The 19,490-nt window shown below is 37.9% G+C and overlaps 1 protein-coding gene across 5 annotated transcripts in view; it reads left to right on the top strand.

Annotated features, from left to right (window-relative positions):
- Positions 1–9,135, top strand: part of GABRB2 (gamma-aminobutyric acid type A receptor subunit beta2) — a 260,041-nt gene extending 250,906 nt beyond the window's left edge. For all 5 annotated transcript variants that reach the window (XM_004042942.5, XM_019028490.4, XM_055385906.2 and 2 more), the window contains one exon: positions 3,125–9,135. In XM_004042942.5, the coding sequence (XP_004042990.3) occupies positions 3,125–3,472 (348 nt within the window). In that variant the 3' untranslated portion in view covers positions 3,473–9,135. The remainder of the gene's footprint in view (positions 1–3,124) is intronic.
- The last annotated feature ends 10,355 nt before the right edge of the window (positions 9,136–19,490 follow it).

Raw genomic sequence — 19,490 nt, 5'->3', positions numbered from 1 at the left:
ATAGGAACAGAAAACCAAACACTACATGTTCTCACTCATAAGTGGGAGTTGAACAATGAGAACACATAGACACCGGGAAGGGAACATCACACACCAAGGCCTGTCAGGGGGTGGGGGACTAGGGGACGGATAGCATTAGGAGAAATACCTAATGTAGATGACTGGTTGATGGGTGCAGCAAACCACCATGGCACGTTTATACCTATGTAACAAACCTGCATGTTCTGCACATGTATCCCAGAACTTAATGTAAAATAATAAAAATTAAAATAAGCAGTCTATTTTAAGTTGAAGTATTCTATTGATATGAAAGACACTAAGGAGTAGCTGCACTTCATAAATTGATACAGGTGTTCAATACACCTCACCTTCCCCACCCTACCACCCTCCCACTTCAGCCTGTCAAGATCTCTAGTAAGGCTGAGATGATTTTTACCTACAGAAATTTCATCACTCCTACGTCTACACCACAAGGGCAACATACTTAATTTTCTTTTAGGTATAATTATTTGTTGTTTTTTGCCATGTCAGTGGAACCAGTAAGTAAATAAACTTCATCTATGGCACGTCATAATAATCAACTTTGCCTGGTGCTTTAGTTTTTCCAAGTTTTTCTTCACATATTTTATTTCAGTTAGTCTTCCCGAATCCTATTCTTAGTCCACAGAAGAAACTAGATTGAAAGGATTAGGTAATTTTTCCAGGTCAAAAATAACAAACGGAAGAGCCACAAGTACAATCTTTTGACTCTGACTCCAACCCCAGTATTATTTTGGAGATTGTTATTCCCACTAGGATGCAGCAGTAATTCCGTCTTTCTCACCGCTGTGTACCTGTGATGCTTGGCATAGGGCCAAACACACATTGGATGTTCAATCAATTTTTTTTAATTCATGAATGAAAAAAAATGTAACTAATAGAACTTTATGAATTACCTAATTCAACTCTTGAATTTGGATAATGAAACAGAAACCCACTAAGATTAAATAAATTACTCAAAAATAATTTGTTTTAAGCTTTAGGCAAATTTCCCTTAATAGGAATCCATAGCTGCCAATAATTTTTATTATGATCATTATTGCTCTTTTATAGTTTGAACTCAGCCAGGTCTGGTGTCAACTCATAACTCTTCTTATTATAATTGCTCAGTAGAGAAGCAAATATCCTGGTGGTTAAAGAAGGGAAATTTCTGAACAACATCATGCATGGTGGCCAAGGAAATTTTGCAAATTAAGTTATTTTCCAAGTCACTAAAGCAAGTTAACAACCCAGAGAAGAAGAGAAAACAACCATGCTGTTGAAATAACAGTAAAGGATAGGTGTCCCATTTCCATCAGGTTTACTTTCCTTAAGTGTTGGAAAGGACTCCCCACTCCCAGCATTTCTACTATAATAGTCAAAATTTGAATTCCAGCTCCACCATTTAGTAACTATGTGGCTTTGAGAAATTTGGTGAAGGCCTTCACCTATAACCTCTGGGAAAAAATGCCACTTCCAAGAAATGTTGTGAGCATTCAATGAATCAGTTGCTGCAAAGCACTGGTACTTAACAGGAACCTTTAAATGTTCCTTCCTTCTGTAGGTCAAGGAAGCCCTCATTAAAGCCACCACCTGGCCCTTCCTTGGCAGATCTTTTATAACATTTATTCAGCTTTGTTTCCAAATCATATAAACTTTCACAACTCATTTTAATAATATATTTGTTTAGTGTTTCCTCTAAGCAAAATGATACCATAAAGTAAACATGCAGAATGTCTGATCAGTAGGCAGAGATTAATTGGTCAATTATTATGTCCCAGCATATTTCATAGCTTCTATTTCTCAAAAGATTTTAGATTTGAATTTATAATACATGGCCATTAAACCACAGTTGAAAGTTAATTGTTAATATATAATCTTAGCGACATTCTTTTTTGCTTTCTGCATAATTCATGAAGCTCAGAGCATTGTATTTTCCAATTAAGCGTTTGGTTATATGCCTTGTTTCCATATATCATCAGAGCCTATCACTGGCCATCTTTTTTCCTTATAATTTCAGAAATTTTACTGGTAATTGGTGTATCTTGATTATCTACCAAAATAAATGTACTCTTATTAATGAAAACTTGTTCTGTCTAGGTTTTATTATCTGTAGCAGTTGAGGCCTCTTAAAAATAAGGCATACAAATCTTCCCTTCTTAACACAAGAAAGAACATTATGTAATAATTTAATGTTTGGGAATCATGATATCTATTTATCCTTTGCTTTTAGCTTTGCAAGAAGAAATTATCCAAGAGAGATGATTTGACTATCTGCATAGCCAACTAATTGTACTCCTTTGGCCCAGAATTCAGTTGAGCACAGTCAGCTGCAGGCTTGTTGCTTCCTCTCTAATCCTACCCTCTTCCCTTTCCTCTTCTCAGCCCTCCCCACCAACAGTGGATCTGGCTGTTATGCTCCTATTTTTGAATTCCTCCTTATTCTGAATACTGTGGTTACTTTGGCAAGTCACATATGTCCTGCATTTTATTCTTCAACACTATTTCTTTACCCTATTTGTATTGACATTACAAATTTAAGGTGACATCTCATAACTGGGGGTTTTAAGAAACATCAGTTAGATGAAATTGTATCCAAAAAAATGCCTGACATAAATGGCAAGTACTTGATAGTTACCCACTATTTTTAGTTCTAGTTTTGTTATTAATTCATCTATAATTAGGCTACTATTATGAGCACAATTCAGTAATTAATTTCCTAACACTGTTGCATGCCTAGCACAGCTTAATTTTTATGTGTTCTTATCAAGACTATAAATTCTTCAAAAGGGTACCATGCCTTCGATTTCTCTGCATGCCCTAAGTAGAACTAATGAAAATGATACTAGCAACAGTCTATTATATAATTACATCATTACAGCAACCCTCTAGGGTTGGATTATTATATCATTTAATAAATGGAGAAACTGAACCTCAAATAGCTTTAATGGTAGAGTCTCAATTCAGACTTTGGTAATGTAATCGCAAAGGTATCTCTCTTTACCACTCCTATAAATCCCTTAAGTGCCGATCATAGTGCCTTGCCTAGTAAGCACCTGTAAAGCTTCATTGTTCTGATTGTCTTTTTGATTGTTTTCCCTTGCAGATGGACCCCCATGAGAACATCTTACTGAGCACTCTCGAGATAAAAAATGAAATGGCCACCTCTGAGGCTGTGATGGGACTTGGAGACCCCAGAAGCACAATGCTAGCCTATGATGCCTCCAGCATCCAGTATCGGAAAGCCGGGTTGCCCAGGCATAGTTTTGGCCGAAATGCTCTGGAACGACATGTGGCGCAAAAGAAAAGTCGCCTGAGGAGACGCGCCTCCCAACTGAAAATCACCATCCCTGACTTGACTGATGTGAATGCCATAGATCGGTGGTCCCGCATATTCTTCCCAGTGGTTTTTTCCTTCTTCAACATCGTCTATTGGCTTTATTATGTGAACTAAAACATGGCCTCCCACTGGAAGCAAGGACTAGATTCCTCCTCAAACCAGTTGTATAGCCTGATGTAGGACTTGGAAAACACATCAATCCAGGACAAAAGTGACGCTAAAATACCTTAGTTGCTGGCCTATCCTGTGGTCCATTTCATACCATTTGGGTTGCTTCTGCTAAGTAATGAATACACTAAGGTCCTTGTGGTTTTCCAGTTAAAATGCAAGTGATTTGTACACATGGTGGCTAGACAGCCTGAGTGCTCCATGTTGTCTGTTTAGTATGCAGCCTACTCAGAGGGGAATAATTTGGAAGATATTCTTAGAAGGCTCAACAGCATTGTCAGTCATTTGGTCATAACCAGATACTCCTCATCTTCCTTTTTAAGGTCGGCATGCTGTTGAGATGGCATTGTCCTTATGAAACATTATCTGTAATGCCATGCAAACACATTACTTGAAGATGATCTATGATTTTCTTACTAAGATGATAATGGTGTCATGGGAAGATTATTCCCACTGGTTTCTAAAAGATTCTCTTGTGATTTGAGCAGGCTAGGGGAATCAAGACAGAGACTCAGGAAACCGATTTGGCCAGTCTCTTTGCTTGAGCACGGAGAATCAACTATGATGTCTTTCATTTTGGCATTTAGAGACGAGGAGACTTCTGGACAATATCATGCATGGTGGCCAAGAAAATTTTTGCTAAACGGCTATTTCCTAGGTGGTTAAAGTAAGAGTTAACAACACAGAGCAGAGTAGAAAATCAGAAACGACGGTTGTAACAAAAAGCAAGCAAGCAAGAAAGCATGACCCTTATCAGCTCCACACAGCATCTGGTCTATACATACTGTGTCTAGTGGCAAAGGGTGAGTAAGAGAGATTGTTTTTCCAACATCACTATCTTTTGACAGCCTACCTAAAGAGGTTTTTATAGTTTAATCAAAGATAACCATGAAATACAAAAATTAGAGAAATGAGAATTGTCTTAGATATTCAGGTTAGATTCAGAGTCATTCAAATATACAAATACAGAGCACAAACTAGCAAACAGATTGTTTTTCTCAGACGAAGTCAGCTGTCCCTGCAATTTTTGTCCCTATAATTTTATTTCTGAATTTAATAGAGTATTTCAAGAGAAGGATTTGTTCATCGCTTTAAAGGATTCATGGTCCTCTCCAGCTTTTTTTTTTGCTTCCAAAATTCTGATTATATTCTTAGGAGACTGGCAAAGTAAGGCTTTGGAGAGATTGAGTGAACTATATTTTCTTATATGCAATGAAATTCACCATTGTATTTTTCAAAGCAAATAATACTTCAAGGAGTATGAACACACGGAGAGTTAATTTGTGGATTCATTGGTTTGGGGCTTGATTTTCTTAAGAGTGCTTTCATTGTATATGTTGCAATCTGCCTAATCAAGGAAAATATGAAAACTAGTGGAGAATAATAACAAAGCCACGTTAACATGATAAATGTTATGAGCCTCAGTTGATATTGCAGAAAAATATATAACAGTTAATCAGGCAGGCATGATGTATTTTTTTTCTATTTTTAAATTATGCCATTGTGCTTCTTTCTACACTAATTGGACATATGCATTCATATGTTGGACAAGAAGAGAATAAGCTAATATGTCTTCCTTCTATCAATATAAGGCTCATATTTTGCTTTTCTTATAGAAAATAGTGAATTGCTAAATTTTCCTTAAAGTTGAATTTGACTGAACTTTTTCTTGGAGGATGACTTTGCTATTTCTATTTTGAAAACAAAGAAAGCTCTTCTTTTTAGAGTAATATCCCTAATTGTGCATAGCAGCCAGTATTCACCTGTGAATAATGTATGTTTTCTTGATTTCTTGTTTCCTTCATGATTTAGCAGCTTGGAATATGATGGAGTACTATTGCCCTTGCATTCCAGCTGTCCAAGAACAACAACAAACCTTTATCCTTCAGCTTTCTGAATTTGCCCCAAAATGGAATGGTATTTTGTTTTTCACCAGTGTAGGAAACCTTGGCCATTATATTTTGATTACATAATCTTGAGCACCTCTGAGTATCACCTTTGGGCAGAATCTGACCAAGATTCTTCTCACAGGCTCAGAGTAGAGATTCCTCATGTTTCTCCAGGACACACTTTCTCCTAGGCAATCATTTTGGGGCATCACACTAAGTAAAGTGCCTGCCCCTTGTCAACAGGGGGTAAAGTTTGACTAAAAAACATCAGGAAGGAACATATTGATAACTCAGGGGCACAAATCCAAAATGCCATTCTGAAAAGGCTCTTCTAGAGTCAACTCAGAGCCCAAGTGTAGAAGTGGGCTCTTATGTGCAATCACTGTACAAGCCATAAAAATCTTTGATATTGCCATTTATTATTACAACAAAATTTTAGATGTCCAAGAAAGTCAACAGAACAATCCAGATCAAAGTGTAGAGAAGCATCTTTGCAGCTTGAGCCTCAAAAGCATAAAACCAGGAATTCATTTCTGCTCTCAGTGATACAAGAAACAAGGCAAAGGAAAAAAGATGGGACCTTAGAAGCAATGCCCTAGAGTAAAAAGCATACATTGGCACTCAGTAACCACAGAGATAGAAACAACTGACTCAGCCTCTCCAGAAATAACAGTAGATGTAGAATTTGTTCTTAAATATATGTTTCGTTGAAATGAAATGCAGTCATCAAATGCGAGGAGGGGTGCTAGACCTGATAAGTCTAGGAAGACCAGTCAGCTTGATAGCCAGTTGTTAAACTAAAGGACCACAAAGGTGTGTTTAGTAGTTCTGATATGGGATTACTATCAGTTTATACATATGTATAGATTTTCTTTTAATTATAAACAGCCAGATAGCCAGCAATTAAGGTGTTTTTTCATCTTTGTGAAATTCATGGACAAATTCTGACTCTAAAATGCACAGTCTACATGAAATCTTTGATCTCAATCTGTATATATATATATTGTACATGACTGCTAGTAGGTATGAAATGCATTTCAGAATTGAAAACTCATGCAACATAATCATGTGTTTGCATAAGGAATGTTAAAATTCTTTCTACTACAATTTATTAACAGGGGAAAAGATTCAAGCAGTGCCATCTAGACCTTTTCTCTTCTCATTTCTTCAAAAGCAGTGCTAAGTAAAATAATAATAATAAAAATGGTTTATGAACCAAAAAACTTTACATTCTAGCATTAGGAACACACACAAAAAAATCTGTCAGCTTACAAAAGCACAACACATAAAGAAAGAGCAGTGGAATGCGTAATGGGAAAATGAGTCATGTTTAAAGCAAGACCTGCATTAAATTGGCAACTAAGATAATTTCCATTTTCTATAGGTAACCGTGTTCCAGTTTAATGATTACCTTCATACTCAACAAGAAAAATAGCAAAGCAACATCATCAAAATAGGTCTTACAACATATCTACATGTATATATGTGTATATATAGATTCATATAAACATACATACATATATATGCATTCATATGTTGGAAAACAAAAGGAATAAGCTAATATGTTTTATTTCCTTCATTAAACCAGTATATGAGTATTTTTAATTTGGCAAACAAAAATCAACATACTGAAATAAGTAATACAGGGTACTGAGCATTTCTCTATCAGCAAATCAATGCCTACAGTTTTTATGAACCATTGCACAGTTTAACTCGACAATAGTACTGTACCCCAGAACATCAGAAGTTAAGTAGTTGTCACATTGCTTGTCCAATTGCTCTCTTTTTCAAGGAAACAAATAACATTGTCCATTGGTGAGTCAAAAACAAACATGTCTTAAGAAAATGAAAAATGATAAAAATTCCTCCAAAGAGGAAGAAAAAAAAAAAAAAAACTAAACCCCACCATGTTGGTTAGGGCAAAATACTAAGTATTCACAACTGTAGCAATCATGCCATTTGGCTAAATGTACAGAATACATGTAATGTGAGCAACCATAACTTTCACTGAACGTGTGTAAATATTAAAACAGATTTCTTAAATATTTTTAACTTCTAATTTGTATTTTATGGTAAGGCAATGTGCTAATTCTGTTTATGGCTTAAGTTGATGTGTTATAATATGTAAATAATTAAACATGCTGTAAATGAATAGTCAATAGATACAAATAATTGTTTAGTTTTTTTCTTAATTTTTATTTATTTTTTACTAAGTACTATTACTGCAGTGCCCCCAGCAGAGTAATTTAAACACCCTTTTGCATAAATGGTTTGGGAATCCCAGACAGAAGGGTTTCAATTTGCTATCACACACACAGTCACACACAGTCACACACACACACACACACACACACACTCAAACACACATAATCTTTTGCTCACCCACTCTGTCTCTCTGCTCGTCTATGGGAAACACTCTACTGTTTATGTAGTCAATATAACAAACAAGAGATAGCCTTTGAAATGGCAATTGGGAAAAGCAAAAATGATCATTGATAACTTAATAGACTTTTTTATATGTCAGAGTTCAAGAAACCAAAGTTTGCAACTTAAATCTCAGTTTTCAAACAGTAAAAGTTTGTATAGATGGCACTACAGAAAAATAAAAATGGTTATTCCTACCAGCTCCAGAAATGTGTTACACAATATACACTAGAAGACTTTTTTTTTTAATAATAGTATTTTGTCCTTAGGTAGTATTGTTCCTTTCAACCAAAGACTCCAGAATTATTGAAAAACAAAAAAGGAAAAAAAATGAGATAATGGGGGAAAAAAGGACACTGCTTCACACCAAAGGTTTAAAAAAATATTTTCCAAATGCACTAGGAACATTGTAAAAACCAGAAAGGAGTGAACAGAATGCTAATGAAGATACCGCCCTAAAGAAATCTGTACAAAAAAAAAAAAAAAAGCAGCACTCTTAAAAAGCTACTACGTTTTTGGAAATTGAAGTAAAATATTTCTGTAGATATATTCAAAATTCTGACATCAAATTTTAATTTGCTTAAAGAAGTTTTATTTGTGATGAAGATCAATATGATTCAAATGATGAAAAACAAAACTGTATGTCCTTTGAGTTCCCAAACCAAATGTCACTGCCGTGTCACATCCTCTAATCTGATGCCCATGTGTGTGTCCTTGCGCCATTTGAAGCAAGTTGACAGTTCCATCAGTTTGTTTTTGTTTTTGTTTTTGTTTTTGGTTCAATAATTTGAGTTCAACCATTGTCATTTTAAACATAATTAATCCCAACAAAGTTGCCTATAGTTTAATTTAAATCTCACAGCATTTTTAATTTATTTTGCATGGGTGTTTAAATAGTTCTGTTACGAATATTGTCCCTGCACAGTTCTAAATTGTCCTTTTATAAAAAAAAAAAAGTGATATTCTAGTTTCTTCACAATGTAGTGATTATCAGCCTTACTAATTACCTTGTAGCCTTTCTTAATATGCACATAATGCACATTTTCCAATGGCTAGAAAAATGCAAAACACAGTGGATATCATTGCATCTATTTTCATGTCTTTCTAAAAACAGGACTATTAAAATCTCTGGGATACATGAGATAGTAAAAAATGAGGATTATAAATGAATAGCACATAAGAATTATTTTCTTGAATTTAAACTTATTGCAGCCAGTTTCAGCATGTAAATATATAATAATGTTGGCTAGTGTGTAATTCTTGAACTAAGAAATATAAATAAAAATAAAAAGATTGTGTGTGTGGTTTCATTGTGTTCAGAATATTTCTTGTTTGAACTGTTAGTATGAGTTATATTGTAGAATGATGGCTTTTGTGAAATGAAATAAGAAGCCTGGGAACTTGGGACCTACTGTCAGGCAAACTTGAATTTGAGCGTTGATTTGCCAGTTCTGAGGCGTAATTGTGTAGTGACAACCTGCCTCTCAGTTTTCTTATCCATAAAGCAAAGACATGATTTTACCTTTTTCATAGGGTAGTTGTGAAGGCAAAATGAAATAACCCCAAAGAAGACTTTAGCACAGTACAAGCTACATGGTAAGTGGTCTATAAAGAGTAGATGCTATTGTTTTTTATTATCATCATTCCAGATGATTCTGCATATATCTCACAAATGCTATTACCAGATCTAAAACTTCACCAAAATTAGTAAATATTCCTTAAGTTTAGATATTTTACATTAAGGATAACTAATTAAAAATTTGGCTTTAATCCTGAAAACAAGGGATAAACATGAGGTGTTCATTTAGTTCACATTCAACATATATTTGCTGAAGACGTTTGGGTAATCGCTTCTTAAAAATTGATCTTCATTTAATTCTCACCATATTCCTGAAAGTACAAGAAACTTGAGCTCAGGAAGAGTAAGTTCCTTGCCAGCAAGAGAGAAAGAGCCTGGATTTCTACCCAGGGTGGACTCACCCCCACATCCTTGAAACTTCTTTCTACCTCATCATTAAAACTGGGGAACAGGTTTGTCCAATTCTCATTCATTTAGGAGAAACATTTCCCAAAAGACGTGTGCCAAGAGGTTGCCATCTGCCAGAGTGTGTGCTAATACTGGAAAAAACAATGGTGAACACAAAGTCCCTGCTTTCTTGAATTATGTGGCACCTCTCAAAGGCAGGGAAACTCTCCTGACTCCAGTGAATCATTTGGTGACAAGCCTAATGTTTTTCACTCTTAGTGACTTTGGAGTGCCCAAAACAGCAGGTTGGTAGCCTCTGCTAACTTGAGAGAGAGGCTATCAGAACACAATTGTTCAATAAAGTCACAGACTAAAAAGAGTTATGGTCGAGGAGTAGTATAAGCTACATAAAAGACCCACCTATAAAATGCTTAAGACTCAGTTATCAGGTTATGTTGTAAATGGTAAAACCTAGAAATATTAAATACCTACATCTGTGCTTGACATCCCTCATGGTAAGTTTCGGTATTTCCTTTCAGCAGAGAAAATATTTGTAAGCTCACATACATGCACGTGCTCACATAAATGGTGATGGTATGTCAGGGAGTTAGTGTGTATGCATGTGAGTGTGCCTATGAGCCCACGTAGGCAGGGGAAGGTGGGAGGGCCAGTAGTAAATGCTACCAGTGATGGGGTTCACAGTTTACAACTTACCTCAGAAAGGGAAAGTCTCCAGATGCTGTCCCCCAAAAAAGCTGGCCAGTTGGTTTTGTGATAATTTCACCCCTCCATATTCCAAAAGCTATATTTTCTTAAAGTGGACCCTTTAGATACCCTTGCTCTCTTCTAAAACTTGTTCTAATTCTCAAATGTTACATGCCATTTTTCATGCAGAATATTTCTCTAAGCCAGGAAACCCATCTCCCAGAGTAATACCAGTTTAATGGAGAAAATTTTCATAAATTCATGAATGTTCCCTAAAATCTCCGTGACAGAGTAATAGCCAAATGTTCAAATCCTCTCTCATCCTCTGCACCATAGCACCCCATCCCACTACATGGATTAGAACCAAGAATAATCTTGGAATGACAAGTCCCAAAACAATTAGTCCTTTTATCAATGTATTGATCTGTGTGTATTCTGGTCTTTTCTCCTCTTTTGTTTCAAATAAGCTACAGTATTGATTATATATTTGTTTTTGCACTTCAGAAATCTTAATGGTAAAGAAAAGAGAAACTACTGAGACATGCAGATGAAGCTTAGCACTCAGGAAAGTGAAAGTATAAGGGTAAGTGTGAAAGAAGAAGGGGAGCAGTTTCTCAGAGACTGGGAGGGGGAAGAAGGACAGCAGGGCTCCATAGCAGTAGAGACATGCAATCTCTTCAATGGTAGAGACCTGGGGAATGGCAGGCCTCAGAGCAGATGGCACAGTGACATTTAGTGTGCCAGGCCCTGGGCACCGCCCCAGGCATACTGCTAAAGCAGCAGAGTCCTGGGAACACAGGGGAAGAATCAAACAGGCTGGGACTCCTCAGCAGAAAGGAAATGTGGCATTTCCTACATAGTTTCATTTAAGAAGTGAGGCTCATCACTATACTTCCATCTGGGACCTGGTGGGTCCCTGGTCTCTCCACCCCAGGAAGTGATATGAGAAACAACAAGATGGACTTGATATCAGAATTTAATATGCTATTCCTAGAAGTAGATATCCAAGAGTGTAGAGGTAATGGCTCCAGTTCTGAAAGATAGAAGGCTAATGAGACCCAAAATTTGAGTAGAGGATTAATATAGCCCATTATCCTATGTCTTGCAAACCCAAATGCATACAGGGGGCTTAGTGGGAATTGTAATCAAGTAATAAAGGTCTGATGTCATACAATAGGGTGTCAGGGGAACCATAGGGAACTGGCATGACATGCTCTAAAGACCCAGCCACTGTTGAACCCTAGCTGATTGTTGCCATGAGGAATTGCAAGCTCAGTGTTGCCAGATTCATCTTTGAATACAAAAACAAACAAACAAACAAAAAAACCCAAAACATTGAATCCTCCACTTTCCAGACAGGTACAGAATGGTCAGAGAGATGCTGGCAAATCAAGTTTTCCTGTGCCCAGAGTTCTACGTGGATGTTTCTATAGCTGTCAGCCTCAAGCTGAATTTGAGGAGGGAGCATGTTAGGAACTCCCTGAGAATTTATGTAGACTGAGCAAACTTTTATACCATTTTAGCTGGAGCAGTGTCCCTTTCCTGGTGGTTGACATATTGCAAATGTAAGAAAGTAAAACAGGGCTTTTTTATGTGTTCTTGAAAGAGAAGAAAGTGATAGAAACATGTTAGTATAAATGGGTAGAGAAAATAGCAAGCACACGTTTTCACAGCGTGAACAAAGTCTGTTTGGCTTTTAGAAGGCTCACTCTGCATCAGCAGCCCCTTACCCTCCCAACATTTCCTGGACTCACTCTGCGTTGAGGTGGGTCTGACTTAGACTAACGGACAAATCCCTCAGAAGAGGGATTTTAGTGAGAAGCTAAGGGTTACGAAGGGGTAAGGAATGGTTGGAAGAGCCTTGGAGAGAGACAAGGGGTGGGCAGGGGTTCAGGACTCAAGAGGAGACTCAGGGAGCCCTGTCTTCACTACATCAACAACTCTGGTGATAGAGAATGGGACATAAATGAAATGAGTGATAGAAGCTGCTAACACATTTCCACCACCCTGAGACTCAATGTAGATTGGAGTTTAGTCATGAACCTGAAGTGCAGAACTAATAGAAGGTTATCCAGAAATTTTGGGATAAATCAGCAGTGAGGGAAGGAAGGAGTGTACAAATAGGAAGAAGAAATTGACTCTAATGATAATAATATATGTGTATAGCTGATAAAGAAAACAGTTTGAAAATTGCTAGTCTCTTGTGGCAGACTGAGGAACCTGGTCTCCCCCATTGGTGTCCCTGGAGAAGAGCAGGGAAAGAAGGAGAAAGAAAGCAAAGGAGGGAAGAAAGAAAAGGAAGAGGAAAAGATGAAATTTGGAAACACTTTCAGCACCTGACCACCCCCCAGCATGAGCTGTGAATTTAATTCACACGCTAGAGCAAGGTGTGAATTATTGCCATATCTCTGCTGCAGAGGACACAAAATGCCAACCACAGACATTGCATGCCACAGGGGGCTACCTCTAAGCCTCAGGCACTTCACCCCTTTACTTGACTGCTACCCAATAGATTACTTACTTCTGTTTAGTTTCTGGGGATACAGCACCTTTGAGAGTAAAATTAGAAATAAGGCTAAATCTTTAAGATAGAAAAAAAAAGAAGTGTTTATTTCCAAACTTCTATTTTATGTTTATGGTTTTAGATTTTTACAGTTATTCTGAAAAGCTGAGAACTGCCAAAGTCTAGATATGTTGGTGTTTCCCTTAATTTATTCGGGTGACAGGAGACGGTCGTTGAAATAAACTTAAATATGAGTAACTCAAATATGTCTTCTACAAATTTTTGAAAGCCAACTTTACTGCTTGCTTTATCTCTTTTTACGTATGGCTATTGTTATGCCCTCATTTAAATCAATTTTGAATTTATAAATGCAATACTTCTCAATGTGGAAGATTATGTTTTTTTTTTCTACACCCCCAAACAAAGCCTTGAATATACTTAAGACAACACAGAGAGAGAAAGCATGATTCTCCTATCATCTGGACAACTAGACATGAGGAAGCTGAAGCTTCCCAAGGAAGCAAGTGATTTTGCGAACTTGCAGGCTAATAAATCCCTCCCAAAAGTTGTGTGAGATCTGTGTCAGGGACATGTCACAGTTCTGGGTACATTGAGACAGGAGAGGCCCAGGGTAGAGGTCACAGTTGTCATCCTCTGCGTAAACCAAACCGGACTGAAAAGAAATGGAAGGGTTCTCCCCATGCCTCATTCTCTTTACAAGCTTAAGAACACCCTCAGAGGGATCAAAGCTCCATTCAAGGTTGGCGACCTTTCTGAAGTGGCTTGCCAAATCCTTATTTATTCATTTTAATTTGTCATTCCACTTACCAGGAATTCATTTGAACATTTAGAGAATCTCTCACTATATATAAAACAAAACTATTGATGCATACAAAGTACAAAATGATTAATAAATAAAAAAACTTTTAAATGTTTAAGAAGCTTCATCTAAAATTAAATTACATGGGGGATCTTGCCAATTTGTAAGGGAGCTTTTCCCATTCTGGCTTTGGCAGATAGTAGGGATGCTGGCTCCTGGCTACAGTTCTTGTTCCAGGAGCAGTCTTGGAGCACTGGGACAGCCACTTTGGAATCCCTGGTTTGCAGTGGACAGGGAAAGGCAAATGCTGGGGGAGTTTCCCAAGCCCATACAGCACATGCAGAGCTTGGTGGGCTCTCTGGTTTTCAATGCCTCTTTCCAGGATGTATTAGTCAGGGCTCTCCAGAGAAACAGAAACAGCGGGATGTGTGTACATTTAGAGAAATACTTATTATAAATAATTTACTTACACGATTATGGAAGATGGCAAGTCCAAAATCTTCAGGGTAGACCAGCAGGCTAGGACTCAGGAAAAAGTCATCATCCCAGTTTGAAAACCATCTGCTGGCAGAGTTTCTTCTTGCTCTGAGGCAATCTCTTATTCTATTCAGGCCTTCAACTGATTGGATGTGGCCCACTTACATTATGGACGGCAATCTACCTTGCTCAAAGTCCACCAATTTAAATGTAAACTCACCCAAAAAACACCCTTACAGAGACATTCAAAATAATATTTTACCACATATTTATGTAATACTGAAAAAAATGAAAGAATATGCTATTTAATAATGGGTGCTTTTGCTCATAGAACCAATCTTGTTAGCAATTTTTGAGTTTTGCTGCTACTTCATTGGTTGCCCCTTTTCAGGGTCCTTGGCTGGTTCCTCATCTGCTCCTCAACCTCTTCGTGTTGGAATGCCTCAAATTTACATTTTCATTCCACATCTGCCTCCTAAACTCAAAACACCTTCTTGAGATCCTACTTCAACCATCTAGTGGACATCCCAGACACAAAATATTTAAAACTGATCTTTCTTCCAAACTTGATGGCAACTTTAGTTTCTCCCACCAAGAAGCTTGTAGTCCTATTTTATTCCTCTTTTCCTCTCAACTTGCATCTAATCCATCAGAAAATTAAAGTGGCCATTCCTTCAAAATATAACCCGAATCTGACCACTTCTCACTCCCTTCTCTATTACCTTCCTTTCTGGGTGACCACTATCTTTCCCCAGATTATTTCAATAGCCTCCTAGCTAGTCTCCCCACTGCTGTTCTTGCCTCCCTGCAGAATGTTTTCAACATAGCAGCAGAGTAATCCTTTTAAAAAGCAAGTCAGATCACATAATTGTTCTGCTCAAAACACTGTAATGGCTCCTCATTTCAATCAGAGTAAAAGACAACTTTCTTACAATGTTCTGAAAGTCCATAGGCAGCCTGGTTCCCCTCACTGGCCCCCTGATGCTGACTCCCCCTGACTCTGAGCTCCAGCCACCCTGGCCTCATTTTTCAGCTCAACAAGCCAGACACACTCCTGCCAGGGCTTTCACTCTGCTCTCTCTGTTTGGATCCATCTCCCTGGAATCTGCTTAGTTCCCTCACCCTCTTCAAAACTTTCAAGGAGCCCAATCCTTACCACCTTACTTGGTTTTGTTACCAACCCTCTACTCCCTAACTCAATATTTACCATTCTCAATATTTACCATCCTCAATATTTACCTCATTCTCTGCTCTACTTGTTATTTTCTTTACCCAGGCTATTGCATAGTCAACTTATTCATTATGCTCTTTGTCACCTGTCTCCCCTGCTAGAATGTAGATCCTTAAGGGTATGTGTCCTGTTTGTATTTTTCACTGATTTATCCCAATGTAGAAAAATATGTACAGTAGATATTTTATAAATATTTATTGAATGAAGAATGAATAAATAAACAAGTTTAATATCCAAATACCTATCCAAGGCATAAATTGGGTCACTTACTAGATGAATATTGCCTTGGCAAAAACCAAAGTTTCTAATTTAGTAAGTTTGGGGGTGGACTCACTGGCCTGTATTTTTTACAAGCAATCTAGATATTGTCATAGTCATTAAAGTTTGAGAATGCTGCTGAAGATCCCTCAAGGTCCTGATTTACCCTGACAAGGTCAGTGCCTCCTAAACTTCCTGAGTTGCCACAATGGGCTTCTTGTTAAAGATTTCATTCTATCTATAAATCAGCACATGACCCAAAGGGTGTCCTGAACAGGGAAAAAAAATGTTTGCTGACCCATTTTTCTCTTAAATGATAATAAAAGTTGTGCATAATGATGTAGTTTGGCTGTGTCCCCTCCAAAATCTCGTCTTGAATTTCCACATATTATAGGAGGGACCTGGGTGGAGGTAATTGAATTATGGTAGCAAGACTTTCCCGTGCTCTTCTCATGATAGTGAATAAGTCTCATGAGATCTGACGGTTTTATAAAGAGGAGTTCCCCTGCACAAGTTCTCTCTCTTTGCCTGCCACCATCCATGTAAGATGTGACTTGCTCCCCCTTGCCTTCCGCCATGATTGTGAGGCCTCCCCAGCCACGTGGAACTGTAAGTCCATTAAACCTCTTTTCTTCCCAATCTCAGGTATGTTTTTATCAGCAGTGTGAAAACAGACGAATATAGTAAATTCATAGCAGGAGTGGGTGCTGCTGAAAAGATACCTGAAAATGAGAAAGCAGCTTTGCAAATGGGTAACAGGCAGAGGTTGGAACAGTTTGGAGGACTCAGAAGAAGAAAGGAAAATGTGGGGAAGTTTGGAACTCCCAGAGACTTGTTGAATGCCTTTGACCAAAACGCTGATAATGATATGGACAATGAAATTCAGGCTGAGGTGGTCTCAGATGGAGATGAGAAACTTGTTGGGAACTAGAGCAAATGTGATTCTTGCTATGTTTTAGCAAAGAGATTGGTGGCATTTTGCCCCTGCCCTAGAGATTTGTGGAACTTCCAACTTGAGAGAGATGACTTAGGGAATCTGGCAAAATGAATTTCTAAGCAGCAAAGCATTCAAGAGGTGACTTGGGTGCTGTTAAAGGCATTCAGTTTTATAAGGGAAGCAGAGTATAAAAGTATGGAAAATTTGCATCCTGACAATGCAATAGAAAAGAAAATTCCATTTTCTGAGGAGAAATTTAAGCCAGCTGCAGAAATTTGCATAAGTAATGAGGAACCAAATGCTAATCTCCGAGACAATGGGGAAAATGTCTCCAGGGCATGTCAGAGGTCTTCGTGGCAGCCCCTCCCATCACAGTCCCAGAGACCTAGAAGGAAAAAGCAGCTTCCTGAGCTGAACCCAGAGTCCTTGAGCTGTGTGCAGCTGAGGGACTTAGTGCCCTGCACCCCAGCTGCTCCAGCCACTCCAGTCATGGCTGAAAGAGGCCAATGCAGAGCTTGGGCCATGGCTTCAGAGAGTGCAAGCCCCAAGCCTTGGCAGCTTCCATTTGGTGTTGAGTGTGCAAGTGCACAGAAATTAAGAATTGGGGTTTCAGAACGGACCTCAGCCCAGATTTTGGAAGATGTATGGAAACATCTGGATGCCCAGGCAGAAGTTTGCCACAGGGTCAGGGTCATGTTTACATGTATCTTACTTATTTGCAACTCACAATTTTCTCTTCTCTTGACCCCAACACCTATTAGAGAAAAGGAGAATGACAATGCAAATGAGACCTAGATATTTTATATAGGGTATAAATAGAAAAGCCCAAAACTTAGTCACAGAACTAGCTACCGGCCTTACTTGCTATATGAGCTCAGGAACTTCATTTCAACCCTCTGAAGTTCAGCTTTCTTATATATAAAGTAGAAGAAATAATCTTTTGGTACTTATGTGAAAACATTCTGCAAAGTACAAAGTGTATATGCTATACCTATTGTTATATGTGTAAAGTATATATGCAGCTATAAATGCAAAGTGTATATGCTGTATATGCTGCTTACATCGACATAATTAGTCATCTTCATTTTCTGACCTACATTTATAATGAACATTTCTTATATTGTCCTGTCTATACCATATTGAGGATAATTTCTTACCATTAGATACGACAAGAGTTCTCCCTGATATAGACAATAAGGAGATATGCTGTCTGAAAATAATTGCAAAACAATAATAAAATTGACTGAAAGTTAGCTTTATCATCATAATCCCTCAATGGTCAACAATTTCAGAGGTAAAATACCACTTCCCCCACTGAGTCACACTTCTTCATTATCCCACCCACACCTTGGGGAACCACCTTTCTCCACTCATAACCCTTGTGATGACTAGGGCTTCAGAGCCACCACATGATTCAGGCCTGACCAATTAATCTAATCTATCCCACCTGGCCACAGGGATTTGTAGAAAGATAAGTAAGAGACCAAGTCAGTCCCATCCATGGCCTGCAATCCTGGGACTTCGGTGTGTGGGTGGGATATGTCTTTATTGCAGCTGGATTTGAGGATGTGGCAGGACATAAGAGCGACACTCCTGGCAGCTATCTGCCAGCACAAGGAGAGTGTCTGCCTGGGGACTGAGCCAACACAAATGAGAGCAGAGACAAGAAATGCAAAGAGTAAGACCATGTCCAGATGGTTTCATTGGATCACATGGAGACACCTATGCCTCTACTTTTGCGAATATGAAAGTTCAAAACTAGTTTTATTTTTGTATTTTACCACTTGCACTCTGAATATAACTGAGACAAAAGTCTTTGTTAAAAGGAGTTTGGTTTACATTGGTAGGCATGCTAGTGAAAGGTTAGTTCATGCCAGAAGTAAGGTGTGCCACGTGGCCCAATGAAAGAATCCTGAGTTCTAGTGCATCTCACTTCTGAGCTGCAGTTTCACCACCTACAGAGTGAGAGAGGGAGGGAAAAGTAGAATAGATGATTGAAGGATGATTCAAACTTTTCTTCAAACTCCGAAAGTTTCCAAGTCTATCTCAGGCATAACTTGGTACATGACGGAAATTCTGGAAACTGCTCTAGCTTTGAAAATAGAAGAAGGACCTCGAACCACCTGCCAAAACATATCAATTAAACATGCAAAACATAATTTCTATAATGCATTATGACACTGGATTGACTATATGGAAATCCTGAGGTAATTAACATGAGTGGCTGCCACAGCATCCCATTTTTGCCATTACAACTACATTTTGATGTCAAAAGCACATGAGTCTTCTGTATTTACATTCATTCTGTTAATGCATTATAATTACAGATGTAATCAAAAAGAGAGGTTTGATTTTTCACCTAAATGACACCTTTAATCACTTCTGAATGAGGCATGATTCCAATTAGAGATATCTCAAAAAATCATGCCTAATAGTATCAGTTATCAGAATTCCAAATAGAAGCCTTTTATTTCAATGCCATTTCCCTTTAGTCTATTTTCCTAGGGAAGGACAGTTTCCTGCATGTGATGGCAGAGGGTAAAATACTTATGACTGATTTTTTTCTTGCTTAAAATAAATTCAACAAACTGTTTTTGACTCCTTACCAAATACCAAGTAGGATAGAAGTTGAGAAGTGAAAAAGTCTTCCAAACCTGCACACAATCGATTTAGAATGTAATGGAGGATGCAGATGGATGAATTAGGCCTTAAGGAATCAGTAGACAAGCAGAGAAACGGAAGCACATATCATGC

Source organism: Gorilla gorilla, chromosome 4, assembly GCF_029281585.2.
Source record: "Gorilla gorilla gorilla isolate KB3781 chromosome 4, NHGRI_mGorGor1-v2.1_pri, whole genome shotgun sequence".
Classification (NCBI taxonomy): domain Eukaryota; kingdom Metazoa; phylum Chordata; class Mammalia; order Primates; family Hominidae; genus Gorilla; species Gorilla gorilla.
The sequence above is the reverse complement of the archived record's forward strand: the minus strand, read 5'-3'. Positions and strand labels throughout refer to the sequence as shown.